General features: G+C 47.7%; 1 protein-coding gene across 3 annotated transcripts in view; it reads left to right on the forward strand.

Moving 5' to 3' along the window:
- Positions 1-20,700, forward strand: part of DPP8 (dipeptidyl peptidase 8) — a 53,905-nt gene that overhangs the window by 6,735 nt on the left and 26,470 nt on the right. Inside the window, exons 1-7 of one of the 3 annotated variants that reach the window (XM_044979305.1) lie at positions 5,049-5,183; positions 9,415-9,477; positions 10,462-10,731; positions 13,968-14,080; positions 16,858-17,031; positions 17,930-18,098; positions 19,614-19,724. In XM_044979305.1, coding sequence (XP_044835240.1) covers positions 10,473-10,731; positions 13,968-14,080; positions 16,858-17,031; positions 17,930-18,098; positions 19,614-19,724 — 826 coding nt within the window. In that variant the 5' untranslated portion in view covers positions 5,049-5,183; positions 9,415-9,477; positions 10,462-10,472. Of the gene's footprint in view, positions 1-5,048; positions 5,184-9,414; positions 9,478-10,461; positions 10,732-13,967; positions 14,081-16,857; positions 17,032-17,929; positions 18,099-19,613; positions 19,725-20,700 lie in introns of those variants that run through there. The other 2 variants (XM_044979304.1, XM_044979306.1) reach the window with 2 other exon arrangements.

The raw sequence follows: 20,700 nt of genomic DNA on the forward strand, positions 1-20,700 counted from the left end.
TGTGGACAATACCAAGCTGGGAGGGGTTGCAAATGCTTAGGAGGATAGGATTAAAATTCAAAATGATCTGGAGAAATGGTCTGAAGTAAATAGGATGAAATTCAAAGTACTTCACTTAGGAAGGAACAATCAGTTGCACACGTACAAAATGGAAATGACTGCCTAGGAAGGAGCACTGCGGAAAGGGATCTGGGGGTCATAGTGGACCACAAGCTAAATATGAATCAACAGTGTAACACAGTTACCAAAAAAGTGAACATCATTCTGAGATGTATTAGCAGGAGTGTTGTAAGCAAGACACAGAAGTAATTCTTTCGCTCTACTCTGCTCTGATTAGGCCTGAGCTGCAGTAGTGTGTCCAATTCTGGGCACCACATTTCAGGAAGGATGTGGATAAATTGGAGAGAGTCCAGAGAAGATCAATAAAAATTATTAAAGGTCTAGAAAACATGACCTATGAAGGAAGATTGAAAAAATAGGGTTTGTTTAGTCTGGAAAAGAGAAGACATTACAGGGGACATAACAGTTTTCAAGTATGTAAAAGATTGTTACAAGGAGGAAGAAAATTTGTTTTTTTTAACCTCTGAGGATAGGACAAGAAGCAATAAGCTTAAATTGCAGCAAGGGCGGTTTAGGTTGGGCATTAGGAAAAACTTCCTGTCAGGGTGGTTAAGCACTGGAATAAATTGCCTAGGGAGGTTGTGGAATCTCCGTCATTGGAGATTTTTAAGAGCAGGTTAGACAAACACCTGTCAGGAATGGTCTAGATAACTAGTCCTGCCATGACTGTTGGGACTGAACTAGATGACCTCTTGAGGTCCCTTCCGTTTCTATGACTCCATGACAGTGCTGGAACAGGGTGGTAGAGATGTCCCTGTTCATCTTGGATCAATACGCTGCTCCATTAAAGGCCACATGGGACTCTTCATTGTGATCTTTATGGCCTTGCCCATCAGTACAATGGTTCCTGCCTGACCTCTCCCCTTGCTTCACCCATATAGGTCACCTCTGTTTAGGGATGTGCCGTGGTGAATGAAGGGAAAGGGATGCAGTTTGAGTGCTGTCACTTGAGACCGAGTAGCCATATGTGGCCTTTCTGAAGCTGTGGCTATGCTGGAAGTGGAAGGAGTCTTCTCCATCTCCCCTGCAGCAGCCCTTAGAGGCGCCACCCCAGGGAGTTGATAGCCTGGTTAAACCTGGCAGCAGCCACTTAGCTGCAGAGTTGGTTTCTCTCTCGGTGAAGTACTTTAGTGCCACTTTGTGGATAAAATTGTGCAGATCCTGACTGAGCAGTCTGATTCCTCTGAGGCACAGCAGTGTCTTGAGGGCACAAACACCAAGTCCTCCTGAGTTTCAGACAGTGCTGTGGGTTGGATCTATGTCCTTCCTAGCTGGAGAAGGCCATCCACTGTTAGCTAAGATGATCGGTGTTTCCCCGTGGGACATAGCGTGTCCACTGGCCTGAAGACAGCTGAGGCTAGCATCCCTGAATGCTGACAGTTGCTTCCTAATGATAAATCATTGAAAAGACTGTCAGGACAATGAGGACCCTCAGATTTCCTTGATCCCAGAGACAGAGATCTGCATCTTAGCAAAGAAACAGCATGAGGTCTCCTTTCTCCACCAGACCCTCTGTCTTTTGCTTCTCAGCTGGAAATGCTTTTCAGACTGGGACTGAATCCATAAAAAGGAGGGGCAAACAGCCCAAGACCCCTTTTTCTCCCCCTGCCCATATCACTCTCCACACCTGAGAAGACAAAATAATCTGCTGTTGGACTCTGGGGAAGGGGTCCAGACCTGAAAGTTTGGTCAGTAATGCTGTTGTAAGCATGTGGTGAGAAACTGCTTTGAATAAAATATAGTTTTGTTAAGCTAGGTGCTGGAAAACATTTTAATCTTTATTGTAACCATTTCTGACTTTTCTGCTTCATTACTTGTACTGAAAATCTTTGTAGTTAAAACAATAAAACAAGTTTATTATCTGATCCAGTGTGTTTTATGTTAAAGTGTCTGAGTAACTCCATTAGGGTGTCAAGTATCAGAGGAGTAGCCGTGTTAGTCTGACATGCATTCGATGAAGTGGGTATTCACCACGAAAGCTCATGCTCCAATACGTCTGTTCGTCTATAAGGTGCCAGAGGACTCTTTGCTCCATTAGGGTGGTAAGCTGGTGCATATTATTCCCTTAAAGGAATAACAGATGTCATATATTTCAACTGTCCATAAAAGGGCTGGACATACGAAGACATACATTTCTGGGGGGGAAATCCAGGACTGGGAGTGTATTGGGTTCTCCCTCCCTCCAGTGTAACCAAGGATGGTGAGACCCAGAGTGTAAGTCAAGTGTGGCTGTCAGACACTCAGCATGGGGCTTGCATGCTGGCAGGCTGTTTGTGAGTGGCCCAGGTGGGAGCTATTTCTGTAAGGTATTGTAAGGCACCCAAGTTTGCAGGACAGGGGTGACCCTGCCCCTCACTGGTTTCAGTTGCACCCTGGTATGTCACAAGTACCCATTGAAGTCAATGGAAAGACTCCACAAGCATTGGACTGGGCTCACAATGCATACATTTGTTACTATTTCTACAGAGCTGTCATGGTGAATAGTGATTCTGGTTTCCACCCAGTGGACAATCTCCTTGTGTTTGAAAACAGACATATGTGTTTAACCCTGAAGTTAGCTTTTTATTTTATGAGACTAATTCTCCGTCCGTTGAATTTCTCTTGGGCCCTTTCCAGATCTATCCATCATACAAATGAAGGCTCCACTCCTGTAGTGAGATCCACAGAGGTGTATACCTGTGCCTGTATAAAGCCCAATTGACATGACATGAATCCTTGCAGGTGTGTGTGTGGTGCACCAGCACAGATCCACTTGCAAGACAGGGACCTAATGGACTGCAGAGCATTTTAATTCTGGGATGTCCTGAAAGCAAACTGGCTGGTAACAGCTAGATAAGATTTCTAGGTTCCCGTGTTTGCTTTACAATCCCATCAGCTATTCAAAGAAACACGGGCATGAAAGGAAACACACAAACACATCTCAATTTAAAATTAAACACAGTGAGGCAAGTGCCTTGTTTGACTTTCTCCAAACACTGCCAGTATATACAACATTATGTCGACCCCCTTTATATGTGACATGATCAGCCTCCCGCTGTGCTTAGAGATGGGACAGTGCATGGAAGTCATGGAATAATAGGACAATTTGGGTTCACTTTACTCCTTTCTCTGTTTGCTCTTGTTAAAAGAAAAACAGTTACATTGTAGTAGGGTCAAGTGTAACATTATTATTTCCTACTGACAATGCACAAGGTGCAAAAATCAACAGCAGATGGGACCAAGGCACTTGAGTTGAGGTGGCATTCATTTCTACCACGTGTAATGTTGTCTTTGACCTTGGCTTAGGGATTTAGCATATCTGATTTCATTAAATAGAAAGGTATTGGTAGCAGCTCCACAGTTCAGGTTGGGTTGAGATTTGTAGTTTTATTTGGCATCAAATCCTATGGTTAGCAATGGACTTTTTTTTTTAAACACCTGCCAAATATGCACCATTTAATTCCTAGGGTACAGGTTTAGTAGTACTAAAAATATTTGATGTTTGCATGGGACAGCTGAGAGGGATGGAAACTAAGCTGATTCTTAAAGGCATTGTTGATTAAGCAGTGATATTCCCCAAAATTCTGAAAGCTGTGGAGCAAAGTAGATTGTGAGTGTCACAGTTTCAGGGTAACTGCACCTCTGTCTCCTCCCCATGGGCCACTCCAGGAATACCCCATCAGGTCTCCAGCTGTCACCTGTCTCTGAGCTGGGACCTTTTGCCTCACTCCCTTCTGAATGGGGGCTTGAAGTCTGCTCAGATCCCTATCCTACACTGAGTATCCCCCAGCAAGACGGTCTGCTGAAAGAACAGCACCTGGCTCTGTTCTTTTTATGGGTGCCTCCACAAGCTCTTTCTCAGCAAAGTATATTTATTTTAAAGATAATAATAGTTCCTATATGCCTGCTAAAAGCTCACCAGAGGTAACCTATCCGTCTTATGGGGCCCTACTAAGCCAAAGACTTTTCAACCCTTCTGCAAGATCTGCGGACCCTCTGGGACAATCCTGCTGTTTGCTGGATGAAAATGAACGCCCTGTGTCAGCTCAAGCTCAGCTTTTTATACCAAAAGTTTGTTCTTTGGCGTAGTTTCTGGAAAACCCAGTTTGATTAACTATCCTAGGGGCTCCGGTACAAGCCTCAGGGTACTACACCCCTTCCTTAACCAATGCCCCTCTTTGTAGTAAAAAGAACAAGAATACTTGTGGCAACTTAGAGACTAACACATTTATTTGAGCAAAAGCTTTCAGTAACCTGGGGCTTGTAAACAACTCTTATCCTCAGAAATTAAGTCGTTTTTTTTTTTTCAAGCTAAAAAGTCCCAATCTGGAATGGCTTCCATCTGAGGGGAGATTAATTATACACGTAATCATTTTCGTTGCCCTTTTCCAAGTCCAATATATCTTTTTTGCAATGGGGCGAAAACATCTGCAGGCAGTATTCAAGATGTGGGCGTGCCATGGATTTATATAGCGGCAATATGATATTGTCTTGTACTGTATTCGCTTAATGATTGCCAACCTTCTGGTTGCTTTTTTGCACAGAGGGGATGTTTTCAGAGGACTCTCCACAATGACTCCCTATCTTGAGCAGCTAATCTGGACCGGGCACTGGGGTGGTAGCGTTGGGGTTCTGTTTTATTTATGTTGATCATTATTATTTTTTAATAATTTTCTCTGGTGTCTGGACCTTGAGCAGGACACTTGGCCCTGGCCAAAAGAGCCGGGGCTGCCCCTGCTTTGGGGGCGTCCCACTGCCTGCCCCCAGCCGAGGCTCACGGAGCCCCCGCTGAGGGGCGGGAGTGGCCTCGTCCCCGCACTGGGCGGGAGGCCCGGGCAGGGCCCGGCGCGGCGCCGCCTGAGGGGAGCAGGAGGCGGGCGCGCTGCGCACCGGCAGCGCCTCCTCCCTCCCTGCCGGGGGCAGTGTCCCGGCTCGGCCGCGCGGGGCGGCTCCGGAGCGAAGGGACTCGAGGAAACGGAAGCGCCGGCCGCGATCGCCGCCCCCAGTCCGGGCCATCCGCGGCGGCCGGGCCCGCGGGCAGCGCCACCCCGCCGGGAGCCGCCAGCCGCCACCGCCGCCGCGCTGTGAGTAACGGGCCGGGGGAGCCGCGTCCCGGGCCCGAGCGCCGGGCCCGCCGCGCCTGTCACCGCGGCGACAGGGCCGGTACCCCCCCATGCTCCCCCCGCGGGGCGGCAACTGCCCCCGCCCCCCTGGGGCTCCCTCTCCCCCCGGGGCTGCAGCTGCCCCCCTGCAGGGCCGCCCCCCCGCCCCCCGAGAAGAGCTTCAGCCTCGGGGCTGTACATAGAGCCCGCGCCCCGACCCCCCCCCGCCGGGCCACATGCCGAGTCAAGCGCTGCTTCCCCATAGGGCTGCAGCCCGCCCCCCACGTTCCCCCCCGCAGGGCCCCCCCCACACAGCCAGTGCCGCCGCCCCCCCCCCGCAGGGCCACACACACACAGCCAGGGCCCCCCCCCCACACACAGAGCCAGTGCCCCCCCCGCAGAACCCCCCACACACAGCCAGTGACCCCCCCGCAGGGCCACACACACACACAGAGCCAGTGCCCCCCCACACACAGCCAGGGCCCCCCCCACAGAGCCAGTGCCCCCCGCAGGCCCCCCCACACAGCCAGTGCCCCCCCAAACACACAGCCAGTGCCCCCCCGCAGGGCCCCCCCAAACACACAGCCAGTGCCCCCCCTCAGGGCCCCCCCAAACACACAGCCAGTGCCCCCCCCACAGGGCCACACACACAGCCAGTGCCGCCCCCCTCCCCCCGCAGGGCCGCACACACACACACACACAGCCAGTGCCACCGTGCCCCCTCCCCCCGCAGGGTCACACACACACAGCCAGTGCCACTGCCCCCCCTCCCCCCGCAGGGCCACACACACACAGCCAGTGCCACCGCCCCCCCTCCCCCCGCAGGGCCACACACGCACAGCCAGTGTGCCTCCCCTCCCCCCCCCTGCAGGGCCACACACGCACAGCCAGTGTGCCCCCCCTCCCCCCCCTGCAGGGCCACACACGCACAGCCAGTGTGCCCCCCCTCCCCCCGCAGGGTCACACACACACAGCCAGTGCCACCGCCCCCCTCCCCCCGCAGGGCCACACACACACAGCCAGTGCCACCGCGCCCCCTCCCCCGCCGGGCCACACACACACAGCCAGTGCCACCGCCCCCTCCCCCCCCCGCAGGGCCACACACGCACAGCCAGTGTGCCCCCCCTCCCCCCCCTGCAGGGCCACACACGCACAGCCAGTGTGCCTCCCCCTCCCCCCCTGCAGGGCCACACACGCACAGCCAGTGTGCCCCCCCTCCCCCCCTGCAGGGCCACACACGCACAGCCAGTGTCCCCCCCCCCCCTTGCAGGGCCACACACGCACAGCCAGTGTCTCTCCCCCCCCCCCCCTTGCAGGGCCACACACGCACAGCCAGTGTGCCCCCCCTACAGGGTCACGCACACACACAGCCAGTGCTTTGGTCCCCTCTGTAGGGCTACACACAGCCAGCGCTCCCCCCACCACCCCCTCTGTAGGGCTACACACAGCCAGCGCTCCCCCCCACCGCCCCCTCTGTAGGGCTACTCACAGCCAGTGCTTTGGCCCCCTCTGTAGGGCTACTCACAGCCAGTGCTCCCTCTTTCCCCTCTTCCACAACACATGCTTCTCTTTACCTTGAGAATGCTCCCACTCCCATAGCCCCCCTCCCCGTCTCATCCCTCCTCAGGGCTACACAATCCTTGGGCTCCCCACATACGCAACCTTGCAAATGTACACACACACCGAGCTCCTGTGCCCCTTCCCCAGTGGGGCTACGCACCCATGGCTGGGCTTCCTCACCTCTGGACTCCCCCTGGGCTTCCTCCCCCTGTTACCTGTGTACATGCATCCCTGCTGTGCCTTCCCACCTGCCAGACCTCACAACCCCCACACTTTGTCCCCCCAACCCTGCAGGGCTCCATACACCCCCCCACACATATGTGCCCACCTGCTCCCCACTGCTGGTCCCACACTAGCCCCCATGCTCTCCCTCCCCCTCTGCCTACATAAAGTCCTTTGTAATAACTTCTCCTCCCCCCTTTCCCTCTAAAGGGCTCTTCCCGTAAGGGCCTTATCTGCTGGACTCTCATACCCTCTATAGCGCCAAGGGACTTATCTGCAGGAATGGTCTCCCTGCCCCCACGCACCTGTGCCCCACACGGGGGGATGTTTCCCTTTCCACGTGCATGCACCTACTTCGTCCCTCCCCGGACATACCACTCACATGCAGGACCCTTCCCCAGATGAGTCATGCCAATAGGGGCATTCTGGCAGGGTATGTTTGAACAGGGAGCTGCTGTGCAGACAGCACTGCCAGGTGGGGAAGGCTGTTTGGAAGACCGAGCTCAAAGCATGAGAGTAAAATGCAATGGGGCTTGGACAGAGCCTCCTTCTATCTGGGTCAATACCCTCCAGAGAGACCAGTCAGGCCTGAGTGGTTTTTTTCCTCACCCCACTCACACTCCAGTTAACACTGGGGATATTTAAAGTATGGTTGGGGGGGGGGGAAATCTCAGGCCTTCCATTTAGGTATCTCATATTCTTCCCAACCCCCAAAGCAGTTATCGTAGCCTTTCTCTATGCTCCCCTTAATATAAAGAGAGATTGGGGGTGGGGAGGGTATTAATTAAGAATCAGCAAAGTAATATTAATAAGAAGTTCTTATACAGCCCTTCTCATCCATGTGTCTCAAAGTGCTGTACAAAGGAGGTCAGTATGATTAGACTTTACAGGTGGGAAAACTGAGGCACAAGGAGGGGAAAGTGACTTGCCAAAGTCCACCTAACCGGTCAGCATCAAGTCAGGAATAGAGCCCATATCTTCTGCCTCCCAGCCCAGTGCTCTGTCTTCTAAGCCACGCTGCCTCCCTTTCCAAAAGAGGAAGTGATCCCCTTTGCCACCCTTTGCTAGGCAGCTTTCAGGGCCAGGCATGCCACAGATGCCTGACTCTTACAGACTGAAAGCTGTTTGTTTTCGGCTGGTCATACTCCAGCTTCCTCTCCTATTGCAACATCCTTTCTTGACTTCTAATGCATTTGAATAGCGTAGAAGTTGTAGCTGTAACAAGAAAATGTGTCTTCCTAATTGGCTGTGTGGGCAGATGTATGGGTGTTCAGCAAGCTCTAAAACCTGACCTGCCTGACACTTGCACAGCTAAGCCACTCCAAAGGATGTTATTCATAAGATATTGTTCTGTGGTGGTTAACAAGGAGACACAAATGTGGGCATCTAATCCCTCGCTGCGTCTCCATCCTCTGTGTACGATGCAGTTATGCCATAAAGTGGGCTTAAGCAAGTGTTATTTTGATGTCCTAAATATATTTGGGAGGGGAGTGAAGAGGATTTGGAGGGGCGGTTGTGAGTGTCAACTAAGTGAAAGGGGTTGATGACATTTGTAATTCAAATTTAGCTGTGCGTGGGCAGACCCCTGCACCTATGTAAAATCCCACTGACTTCAATTTTTTATGTGGGTAGATATTTTTCATGCTTATCTGCCTGTTAAAAGCTGTTGAAAACACTCCAGAATTTTGAAAACCTACCTAGGTAAGTGGGTGGAAATAACGAGAAATAATTTTGTTGGACTCTACAAAATATACAAGAGGCTTCTGATGCAAGTGTGAGGCCTGACCTCTTAAGTTCTGTTAGGTTATGAGCAAAGCATTGTTTTAACCCAGTTAAGATTTTGGACACTCATCCAAATGTGCTTTGATTGTGATGGATGAGGCATTTAATTTCTGCTACCTGTTTTGTGCTTTGGTAATGGCCTGGACAAAGGAAAAACAGGGCAGAGATTTATTTGGAGAGGCCTAGTGGCTGGAAACTGAGACTCAGGACACTTGGGTTTTAGTCCCAGCAAGTCGTTTCCTCTCCCTATGCCTCAGCTTCCCCATCTGTAAATTGGGGATAGTGATGCTAACCTCCTTTTGTAAAGCACTTTGAGATCTACGGATGATAAGCTCCAGGTAATACTATTTTGCAAAGATGGAACCAAACTGGAACTTTTTCCAAACATGTCCTCCCCAGGCCCCTGAGTTTTAGCTGTTTGTATTATAATGGGCTGGGGTCCAGGTCACACCCAGCTGCTTTGGCTGGTCTTCAGTTGTTGTTCAGCTCACCCGTTGTATGTTGTTGCTGTGTATATCAGGCACACTAATGTGTCTGTGTGCATTATAGTTGCCTGGGAGCTTGGACTTGTGTGACTATGTGGTATAACTGGGACTTGTAGCAACATGGCACTCATTTTATAAAATAAAGTATTTTATTTTTGTTTTAGTGCCTGTGTAAAGTGCTGGACTGACACTCCTGGATGCTGGAGCCCTCTCTGTCCCTAGAACAGGTACGTTACACTTCATAGCAACGCCATCTTCCCTATGGTTCTCCCCACCTCCCGCACCTTCCTCTGCACTGAAGGGATCTCCTCTAGGAGCAAACAAGCAATTCAGTTTCCATGCTGATGGCTTTCCATCCTGACAAACTGAACATTAGCTCAGTTTGTTAATTTCTGAAATGGGTCTCTAGGAGAACACAAAACAAGAGTTGGGCTTCGTGCTGGATGTTCACATTGCTCGACTGGAAATTAATGACACAATGGCATTGCACTATCTTGTGTCTAGGGAATGTTGAACCTGAGTGTCAATAGTTATGGTAATATTTGCATCATTATTTAGCAGTAGCAGCATTGCAGTGCACAAAGGCCCCAGTTACCATCAGGTTGTGCTACACACAAGTAGACTTGATCTCTGCCCTGAAGAGCTTACGATCTAACTTGAAAGAAGACTTATCAAGTGACTGCAAAGAGGAGAAAAACGTTAATAAGGTCATGTGGTTGCATCGGTCAACTGTGCACAGTTGGATGGCTCCATATAGAATATCTGGAACCTTCCCCCCGACTGCTGCACAACCTTATTCTTCGTTGGTTGTAATATAGGCTTATACTATAAAGGTTGGTAACATATGCAGGATAATGACAGAGAAAAGTAACCATGCAAGATTTAACAAAGAAGAACCAAGGAATCATTGTTGTACCTCCTCTGTAAAATGAGAGTAAGCAGCTATTTAACAAAAGTAGGAAACTTTTTATAAAATATACATTGATCTACATAGTGCTTAATCCCATTCCCACATCTCATGCTTAAAGGTTTGGGCCTGAATGACAACAAGGTATTTTCAAAAATAAAAATCTTTGTTTAAAACTTGTATTGAAATAGCAGTTTGCATGTATTGTTTTCACTGGGCTATTTCTTTTTTTTTTTTTGGAGTATATTTGCCAGCACACTAAAAGGCAGCTGTCTGAAGCGTTCCCTGTGTCTCATTCTTCCAGAAACATGCAACATGGCAGCAGCCATGGAAACTGAACAGCTGGGTCTCGAAATCTTTGGAACGGCTGAGAGCGAGGAGCATGCTGAGGCCGAGGAGCAGCCAAAGCTGGAACCCTTCTATGTAGAGAGATATTCCTGGAGTCAGCTTAAAAAACTGCTCACAGACACTAGGAAATACCATGGCTACATGGTGGCCAAGGCTCCTCATGATTTCATGTTTGTGAAGAAAAATGACCCTGAAGGACCCCATTCAGATAGGATCTACTATCTGGGTAAGTTGCTAGCGTGTCCCATGTCTTGATTCAAACCCAAACAATCTCAGTGGTGGTTTTAGTGTTCTTCCTGTGAATAAAAATGTATTGGACAGAAATACCAGAACGGCTCGTTATGGGCTTGATGCTAGAATTGCTGGTCAGACTAACCAATCGTCCTGGTCCTTTCAGGCCTTAACATTTGTGGGGAAAAAAATCTCCCAAAGGAAAGCAGTGGAAACGTCATCACTTGGGACTCTTAGAACTGGACAAAGATTTAGAAAGTGTTCTTTAGGGAACAACCCTGCACTACCTGGGGAGATGGAGTAGCTGCCCGTGGAGGTCTTTCTGGGCTGATGTCTCTCATTGTTATGCACTTGATTCTACTGAAAATAAGTTTGATTCCTCCCCCACCCCCCAACACTGGTAGAACTTGATGTGTTTTACCTATTTGCTTGCATCCTGGTGGAGGGGGAAAGAGCATATCTGCATATTGGCCTTCTAAAAAGAGAAATTGTAAGCGTAATTTTATACACCTCAACGCCACTGTTACAGATGGAGCATATTTTCAGGGGCACTGCAGATAGCTGGGAGGATATGCAGAAATGGGGGCATATATACTTACGCAAATGAAATGCTTTGTTTTTCCTGTAGTTTCTTTGGCGTCTCTAGTGAATGGATGTATTCAAATGGTTATTCTTGGCCTCTTCTCCTCACTTCTTGCCCATTTTTACTAATTGTGGTTCACTTAACCTGGGCAAATCTGGGGTTCTAAGTCAATGCTGTGCCAATTTTAGTACTTCCATGTGATTTTTATAGTGTCAAAGGTACTGCAGGTGATGATGAGGGGCTTAGCGTAGGGGGCGGGGCTTTTGTGGTATCTGAATGTTTCCGTCCAAAAGCCACAGTAATAAACATGAAAAATCCAGTCTGCGGGGAGAGGTGAAGCCCTGGTCAGGGAACAGGGAGCCGGAGCTGAATTCTAACTCCAGTGCTTGCTTCTTGGGAAAGTCTACATGGGGATAAAAACCTGTGGCTGACCCGGATCAGCTGGCTCAGGCTCCAGGGCTGAAAAACTGCTGTGTAAACACTTGGGCTCCAACCCAATGCCAAAAGTCCAAACAGCAATTTTGAGCCCACATCAGCTGATTTGAGCCAGCTGCGACCCTGCTGTGTGTTTCTTATTCCTGTGTAAATGTACCCTTAGAGTCTGATTAGCAATTCAGAATGCATGTGTGGAACCTTGTTGAAATCCATGGAGTGCCACATGGGGGCACAGTCTGCCCACACGCTGATCCAAGACCTGAAACTGATGATCTGTCCCCCTCAGTTTCCCCACTCATAAAAAGGGGGTTAGTAATATTTTAACTGGCCTTCACAGCACCCCTGTGAGGCAGTTTAATGGACACGGTCAACTTGAAACTTCATCCATTTATAGCAATACTTTTAAAGGAATTGTTAGAGATTGAGCAGGAGGACCCAGAGGCGGATTGAGTAAACGGGCTTCTTTATTGTGGTACTTGTTCCCCTCGACCCAAGCACTGAGTTCATCACATCACACTCTTTTATCTACGTTAATTTGTAAATACCCACATTTACTACAATGCCCCCCAAGCCCTTATTTAATAATATGAACGCCCATATAATGAATATTAATAGCTATATACTGAATATAATTATACCTGCCCCTGTTTACAGCATTAAGCATATTATACAGACATTTTTACCTTGAAGACGCATTTCTTTGCAGTAATTGTAGCCACAAGTTCCCTTAATCAGGGAAGGGAGGAAGGGGCCATGACCCTGAGCTCATCTATGTAGCTGGGAAAGGAAGGGAGGGGGAGATAACACTTCTTTACTCCAAGGGTATTCTTTACGCACCCACATTCCTTATGCAGGTGCAATGCTTATCAGTCTTAACAAGCAGAAGGGAAGGGAGAGGGATGTCAACTTTATCTATCAAGCAAAGAAATAGTGCCTGCCCGTGCCTACTCCCTATTACCATGATAGCAGTTTTCCAGGTCTTTCCTTAACCCTTACATATCCCAACAGGAATGTCAGGAACTGCACTTACCCTGATGCTCCTTGTAGTTTTACTATCACATTCTTTTATATATTTAAAAGGTGTATATACCTTCCTCCATTGTTGCTGTGTGAAAAACCCACGCAAATAATGGGAAAGCGTCTGTCTGAAACAGAGGAAGGCAAAACTGACTAGATACAAAGTAAACAATGAGAAATAGAGAGAAATTGGTCTTTCATGTTGGAAAAATCTCATGGGCTCCTTTTAACAAAAGGAGGTAAAAAATGTTCAGGCAGAAGAGTGACTGTTATGTTGAAAGTGATTCGTAAATAGGTCCAATCCTTCTGCTAATCAAGTCAGTGGCAAAACTCCCATTAACTTGAGTAGGAGCAGGAGTTGGCCCTAAAGGTTATAAAATATAGAATCATAAAATATTAGGGTTGGAAGAGACCTTAGGAGGTCATCTAGTCCAATGCCCATGCTGCAGATTAAAAACGTGCTGATTTGTTTTGTCTAACAAGTGTACTTTTTGGGGTGAGGGAGAAACCCTGTCAAAAGGTAGCTGGAAACCCTCTCATTTGAGGTATGTCTACATTGCAGTCAGGAGCTGGGATTGCACCACACATAGGCATAGCCAAGCTAACTTGCTAAAAATAACAGTGTAGCCACAGGCTAGCCACCTGAGTAGAGGAGTCCTGCTTCAGACCCTAGGTATGTACTCAGGCAGTTAGCCCATGCCACCACCTGTGCAGCCACTGCTAGACTCCTGTTTTTAATGAGCAAGCTTGAGCAAAGCTAGCCTGGTTATGCCTACGCTTGCTGTCCCAACTGCAGGGTAGACATACCATTTGAGGCAAGGGGCATGACTCTGTAATCCAGCATAGAGCGTTCAATAATTACGAAGCCCTGCTGCTGGAGCTTGATTTTTGAAATGTAACAGGTCCTGATATCCACTTTCCAGAGAATGTCCATGTTCTAGTGGCAGCATGCCTTTGTGCTTGGTATGGTGCCTTGTTCCAAAACTTCACCTACAGTCCCCTCCTCCTCTTCTGCTTGCAGCACCTCCCCCCGCCATCCCATGCTGAGAGTGAGGCTGCAGTGTGTTTCAGTGGTTCCCCCTTAGGAAGGCAATTGCTTATGCTGCTGTTGTGTCTTTTGGCTTATCTTTATCAGCTCCTGGGAGAGCATTTGTCATACTTTAATAACAGGGAATGAATCCTTTTTTCCTTTATAGCCATGTCTGGCGAGAACAGGGAGAACACGCTGTTCTATTCAGAAATTCCCAAAACCATAAACAAAGCTGAAGTCCTAATGCTTTCCTGGAAACCCCTTTTGGATCTCTTTCAGGTATGTGAATACGACAACACCTTCTTTCCCTCATGGCAGACATTCATGCTGCTCAGACATGTTCGAGTTATTGCAGTTGTGAGCCACCAACAGGCTGTGCAGTGAATGTCTTAAGGTCTTAAATGTTTTTACTTTCCCTCATGCTTAGCTAAGGCTCTTTACTGTTAAATTTTAAAAAGATCTTGTCTTGTCAACTTTAGGAATTTTGTAGCCTTTTGTAAATCATAAAAAAAAAAAAAAGAATCCTATTCTGGATGGGATACATATAGCTTCCAGCAGATCTGCTGCAGTAATTTTTCTGAAGGGAGAGCAAGGGACTTATTGTAGAAGCCTCACTTCTAGTGAGTCCAGGTGACTTCTGATTATACCGTCGGTTTAAAGGTGTTACAGCTTTTGCCTTCCCCAGAATCCGCCTCTACCAGTCTACTGTATGGCTGCTGTGTCAGCTGCAAGACTACAGTAGCCCACCGTGAATACCATGCAGTGGAGGGGGTTATTGATCAATTGATCCATATACTTGAGGACCAGAAGCAGCTGGGGGATCACATTGGAGCTCCGAGCTATACTCAGTAGTGCACAGGTGGTCTCCCTGCCCCTCAGCAAACTTGCAGCAGACTGCTGGTGTGGAAGGGTGGCAGGACGTGCCCCTGTGGCATTAGCTATGATGTGAGCACCCTGGATGTTACTGGTCTGTCCCCTCATGAGGTTGTAGGTCCTACTAAAAATTCTTCTGGTGCTCTCATCCCTCCCAACTAATCACTGTGGATCTTAGCTCGAGTTAGTTAAACTCTGTGTTGTTACTTTTCCTCTCTAGTCACTGCAGACATTTTTAATTCTTTTACAGCAAGTTCTGTTTGCCTCATAACCATCGAGCTGCCAGCGGACATGCCTGATGTCTGGACCTTGTCTGTATAGCAGTAAAGCACCCGCTAGGGATTTGCTGCAAACAGAAACCTACTCTCACTAGGTTTTTGGGGTCTGGAAGTGAAAATGTACAAAATGTGCAGCTTTCTGAGCGCCATTCCTGCCCAAGTTGCATCTTTCTCCTTAGGCAGAATCTTGTAAACCTAGAGCTCCCTCAGCATTTCCAAACACTTGCTCATTCTAGCGCCTGGTCCATGCACACAGTTGCCTAATTTTAACTAAAAGGGGGTGAGTTTTAAACTGATTTAGTTAAATTGGTGCAATCTTGTCTGGATACTCTTTAAATTCATTGAAATTTGGCTTATATTGGTTTAGCTTGCAGCTGTAAGGGCAAGTAAAACCAGTGTAACCAGTTTGTGTGTCCACATTGAAGCTTGCAACAATTTAACTAAATCTCCACAAGAAAGTTGCACTGGTGTCACTTAGTGTGAATTTAAACTGATGTCGTTAACAGGCTCTATGGATGCTTTTATTTTGGTGAAGGAGCAGCTTATTTTGGTTTTGCTTAAATCAGGGGTGGCCAACCTGTGGCTCTGGAGCCACACGCGGCTCTTCAGAAGTTAATATGCGGCTCCTTGTATAGGCACCGACTCTGGGGCTGGAGCTACGGGCGCCAATTTTCCAGTGTGCCGGGGGGTGTGTGTGCTCACTGCTCAACCCCTGGCTCTGCCACAGGCCCTGCCCCCACTCCACCCCTTCCCACCCCCTCCCCTGACATGCCCTCGCTCCTCCCCACTCTCCCCCAGAGCCTCCTGCACGCCATGAAACAGCTGATTGGGAGGTGCGGGGAGGGAGGGGGAGGCGCTGATCAGGGAGGCTGCCGGTGGGTGGGAGGCGCTGGGAGTGGGGTGGGGGAGCTGATGGGGGGAGGGCGGCTGACATATTACTGTGGCTCATTGGTAAATTCTGGCTCCTTCTTAGGCTCAGGTTGGCCACCCCTGGCTCAAATTGATTAGAAGCAGGTTTTAAAAAAAAAACCAAAAACGAGCTATTCTTGTACTGAACTGAGTGTCCAGACAGCCTTTCTGCACCAGTTTAACTGTGTTTAGAACAATTCAAGTTATATAAGTGCAACTTTCTCATGTAGGCAAGCCCCAAGTCAAACCAGTGCAACTTGTGTGTAGGCCAACCCAAGGTTACTTTTGGCTTCCATCCTTCCTTTGAGAAATCAGATCTGAAACCAGCAGGGAGGAACATTCTCCTCTCTTTTCCTGTCCATTGGCTCAAAGGGTGTATGTAAAACTCCCGGGACAAAATAGGCCTATGTCTGCCCATGCACCGACACCGGAAAAAGGTAGTGCAGATCCTACAAAGAAAACCGCTGCATCTGCGAGGGACTTCATGAACATTTGTTACCCTGGTTCAAATAAGATCCCCAAAGACTGTTGCAGGGAGACTTCCCAAACTGCTAGACATAAAAGCCAGAGGGGCACTCTCTGCGCCTACCCTCCTTTCCACCCAAAGGGGCACTATTAAACAGACTCTTACCTCTACCTCGTATCAGCAGGACTTCTGCTCAGACAGGGCCTTATTCTGCTCTTGTTCTCCCTGGTGTAAATTGGGAATAACTCCATTTAAATTGATAGCAGAATTACAACCGGGTTTACAATGATGTGAGATCTGAACCTGACCCAGCGTTACTGGTACGAGGACAGAGACTCAAGCATGAACAGACTGCTTGCAGCCAGTGGGATTCTCATTGGATTAACACGTTTCTTTGTTTACCAGAGATGCTACTCAAGCAGCCAGCCATCTTTGGCTCTTTGGTGCCAGAGGAGATGCTTTCTGTACATGAGGATACCAAGTAAAAAGTAGAGCAAGCCAGATGATTTCTCCTCTCTCTTCCTATTCAGGCTTCTCTAGACTACGGGATGTATTCTCGCGAAGAAGAATTACTGCGAGAGAGAAAGCGCATTGGGACAGTCGGGATTGCCTCTTATGATTATCACAGAGAAAGTGGCACCTTTCTGTTTCAGGCTGGCAGTGGAATTTACCACATAAAAGACGGTGGCCCTCATGGATTTACTGTGAGTTCATGCACATTGCTAATCCACATGTTAATGTACTGTCAGGAATTTGTTTGCAGAAGAGTCAAGGCAATGAGATTTGTAGATCAAGCAGCCACCTATGTATGCGCTAATAATGCTGAGGGTCACTGAAATGCGTTCTAGAGATCGAGGGGGGAAATTACGTGATGTCGACTGCTAGTAACGTTGAGCAGAAGGGAGAAGAGAAGGGAATGTGCATAGTAGCAGTCTCCGGATTTATGATTTAGTGTAAGTGGCTTTCCGTGAAATTACTTGTTACAAGGTTGCTACTCATTAGATTGGGCTGCAGAATTGAGAAGAGAACTTTGTGAAAGAGCAGCTGGGGTCACTGCTGCCTAAGTGCTGAAGCTGGACTCCGACTTCCAAGCCAGAGTAATTTCTTTTTAATATAACATATGCCTGATGTCAGTCTAATCATATCATCTGATGGATGCTGCTGCATTCTCAGTGGGTTTAGCGAATGAGGCAATTGTGTGCTTCAGCCAGTTCATCCATCAGGGTGCAATTTTTTTTAAGTGCACTGAGCCTTTGTAAACAAGCTGACTTTCTGCTAGCGCTGATGAAAGATGTCTGTCTTAGGGGCGTTAGTGTGGCATCTGTGGAACCACTCAATAGGCACTGTGGCAGCAGAAGCTTCCCTACTGACAGTGTGTGGGTATTTTATGTTTTTCTTGGTCAAAAAAGATTGGATTCCTCTCACACTAAGCTCCAGCATTTGAATGCAAGTAGAAGTTGGCTACTGTACCTGCCAGTAACACTTGTATCTATACTTAATGGAAACCATCCGTCTTTTTGGAGATGAACAGAATAACACAATTCAGCTCCTGCTGTCATGTTTTATATTGCTGTCTAATTCATCTTTTCTTCTTTTAAACAGCAACAGCCCTTAAGGCCCAATTTAGTGGAGACCAGTTGTCCAAACATACGGATGGATCCAAAACTGTGCCCAGCTGATCCAAACTGGATTGCATTTATCCATAGCAATGACATCTGGATATCTAATATACTAACCAGAGAAGAAAGGAGGCTAACCTTTGTTCATAACGGTAATGCATGTTCAATTTACAATCCAGATCTTTAATCTCTTCTGCCGTGTGTGTGTGTGGGGGGGGGGGGAGATATTCTTTAGACCAGTGTTTCCCAAACTTGGGATGCCGCTTGTGCAGGAAAAGCCCCTGATGGGCCGGGCCGGTTTGTTTACCTGCCACGTCCACAGGTCCAGCCGATCACGGCTCCCACTGGCCGCGGTTCACTGCTCCAGGCCAATGGGAGCTGCTGAAAGCAGCAGCCAGTATGTCCCTCAGCCCGCGCTGCTTCCAGAAGCCCCCATTGGCCTGGAGCTGCAAACCACAGCCAGTGGGAGCTGCGATTGGCCGGACCTGCGGACGCGGCAGGTAAACAACCGGCCCAGCCCACCAGGGGCTTTCCCTACACAAGCAGCGTCCCAAGTTTGGGAAACACTGCTATAGACTAAATTTGGCATTGGCATTAATGGCTTCTATTGAAATTCATGTGAGTTGGCCCAGTTATTCCAGGGCTGAATTTGGCCATCTGTATATCACGTTCTCTGCGTTTCTTCTGCCGGCATTGTGGAGCAATTCACTTCCATGTCCATGAAGTCTGGCAAGGTGGCTCATTCGCTGAATGCATCAGGGTAGCTTTTGTTGTTGAACCCAAAGTTTTCCCTTTTCCCTGTGACTGCTTCCTTCAGAATGGAGGCGCTGTGAGCTGGGCAGAACTGGAGGAGAATTCCCACCAGTGACCAGACATGCTGCAAAGCTCTTGGAAGTTATCTAAAGTGCTTCTGATTTGCACACTGGCTTCTGCCTCATGTTCAGATAATAATTTATTTCTCTTCCTTCGCTTCTGCCCTCAACTGTAATTTACAGATATACCGGCGTGTGACTTGGATGAAGGAACAGGGGAAATACCCACTTCCAGGGTGGTTAAAAGTCAATTCAAAATAAATTGTTTAAGTGTTAAATACATTCTTCTTTTTAAACGTAAGCCCATTAAATGTGAAACTGACAACCCGTGTTAAAGTCTTAACTTCCTAAAATCCATATAAATAAATAATGCCCTCCTCAAATTTTAAATAGTTTAAGGGTGCTGCTTTTTCAATGATATATGGAAGCAGAGGGAAAACATCTTTAACTTTTGAGGTCAACTCAAGCTTTATAAGTAAGTCACAATGTCATGCACTGCATTAAGTATCTATATTATTTTCAGGAATGAATGCTGGTACCGTTTTGACATGTTTCCCAGTGTAAGTGCTTCCAGTTTCTGTTGTGCAGAAAAGCTTTTGCCATAATTACTTTTGGTTTTAGTTAAGCTAGCAGGTGCAAAGAGAATATTTTCTTCATTAGTACTAGTTCATTCAAAGTTGAGAAACTGGTTGGAAGTTGAGAAAGCAGGAAGACTTGTTTTCCTCTTCCAGTCAATTTATCCTGGGGGTGAGTTTGGCCAACGGTTGGGAAAACACAACTTGGGAGTGTTTTTAGGTGCTGTGGCAGCAGAAAAGCTCACATCTTAGCTAACTCTTTCTCATGTTGCCTGTTCAGAATTGGCCAACCTAGAAGAGGATCCCAGGTCTGCTGGGGTAGCTACTTTTGTGCTTCAGGAAGAATTTGATAGATACACTGGCTACTGGTGGTGTCCAAATACTGAGCCAAGTAAGTGTGCTAAATGTAGTCTGTCTGACACGCATGAAACATTGTCACTTTGGAGGGGCTCACGGCCAGGAGTGCCTACCTCAGGGCAGACTCCCCAAACTGGTGGTATGTTCTATAATTAGATTTCACCAACCGAGTACGAAATGTGATCTCCCTAAGTACTACAGTAGTCTTACAGTGGAGTCACAGACTGTCCCCTTAGACACTCCAGTCTAGCTTGCCATGCAGGTAAGCTGAACTATATGATAAATGGTCACTTACCCCAAAAATCAGAAAATATTTAGGTTACACCCAGTCCCAAGAGACCAGTCACTCACCCAGGTTGATTTGCATCCTAGATATCACATCAAAGACAACATTTGTAGCTAATTCTATAGTAAACTAACTAAAGGTTTATTAGCTAGGAAAAAGAAATGAGTTATTGAGAGGTTTAAAGGAGGTAAAATATATAGACACAGGTGAGTCACAGTTTGTAATTCCAAATGGTAACAGATGGAATAATCTGCCAGTTTCCCAAAAGTCTCTCAGGGCTGCCCAGAATAACTCTGGGATCTCCATTTTCTTGTTCAGCTATTCTGCCCTTGTAGAATCCCAACTGTCCAGAGATGAAGCATTTTTCCTTGGGTCCATATTTATAGTTTCTTCTCACAGAAAACAAGTTGACAGTTTGGCTACCCACATGAGCTCTTCCTTTCATGATGGGAGAGTGAGGAATGTGTTTACAGTTATTGATCTCCCATCATCACACACAATGACTGCTTGCTTTGAAATGCACTGGAATTAGCACCTTCCCACTACAGTCCTTCATTTACATTATTGAGGCTTCTTTCTGTTTGATGGGTTACTTGTTGCAGGGGTATATACAGTGCAAATGTTTGCTGTTATATTATAACGTGGGGTGTAGTTGAGGTGAGAACAATACATGAGGCATCCTACAAGCATTTTATAGGACACTAAACACATTCTTATCAACTTA

Source organism: Mauremys mutica, chromosome 11 (assembly GCF_020497125.1).
Source record: "Mauremys mutica isolate MM-2020 ecotype Southern chromosome 11, ASM2049712v1, whole genome shotgun sequence".
Lineage (NCBI taxonomy): Eukaryota > Metazoa > Chordata > Testudines > Geoemydidae > Mauremys > Mauremys mutica.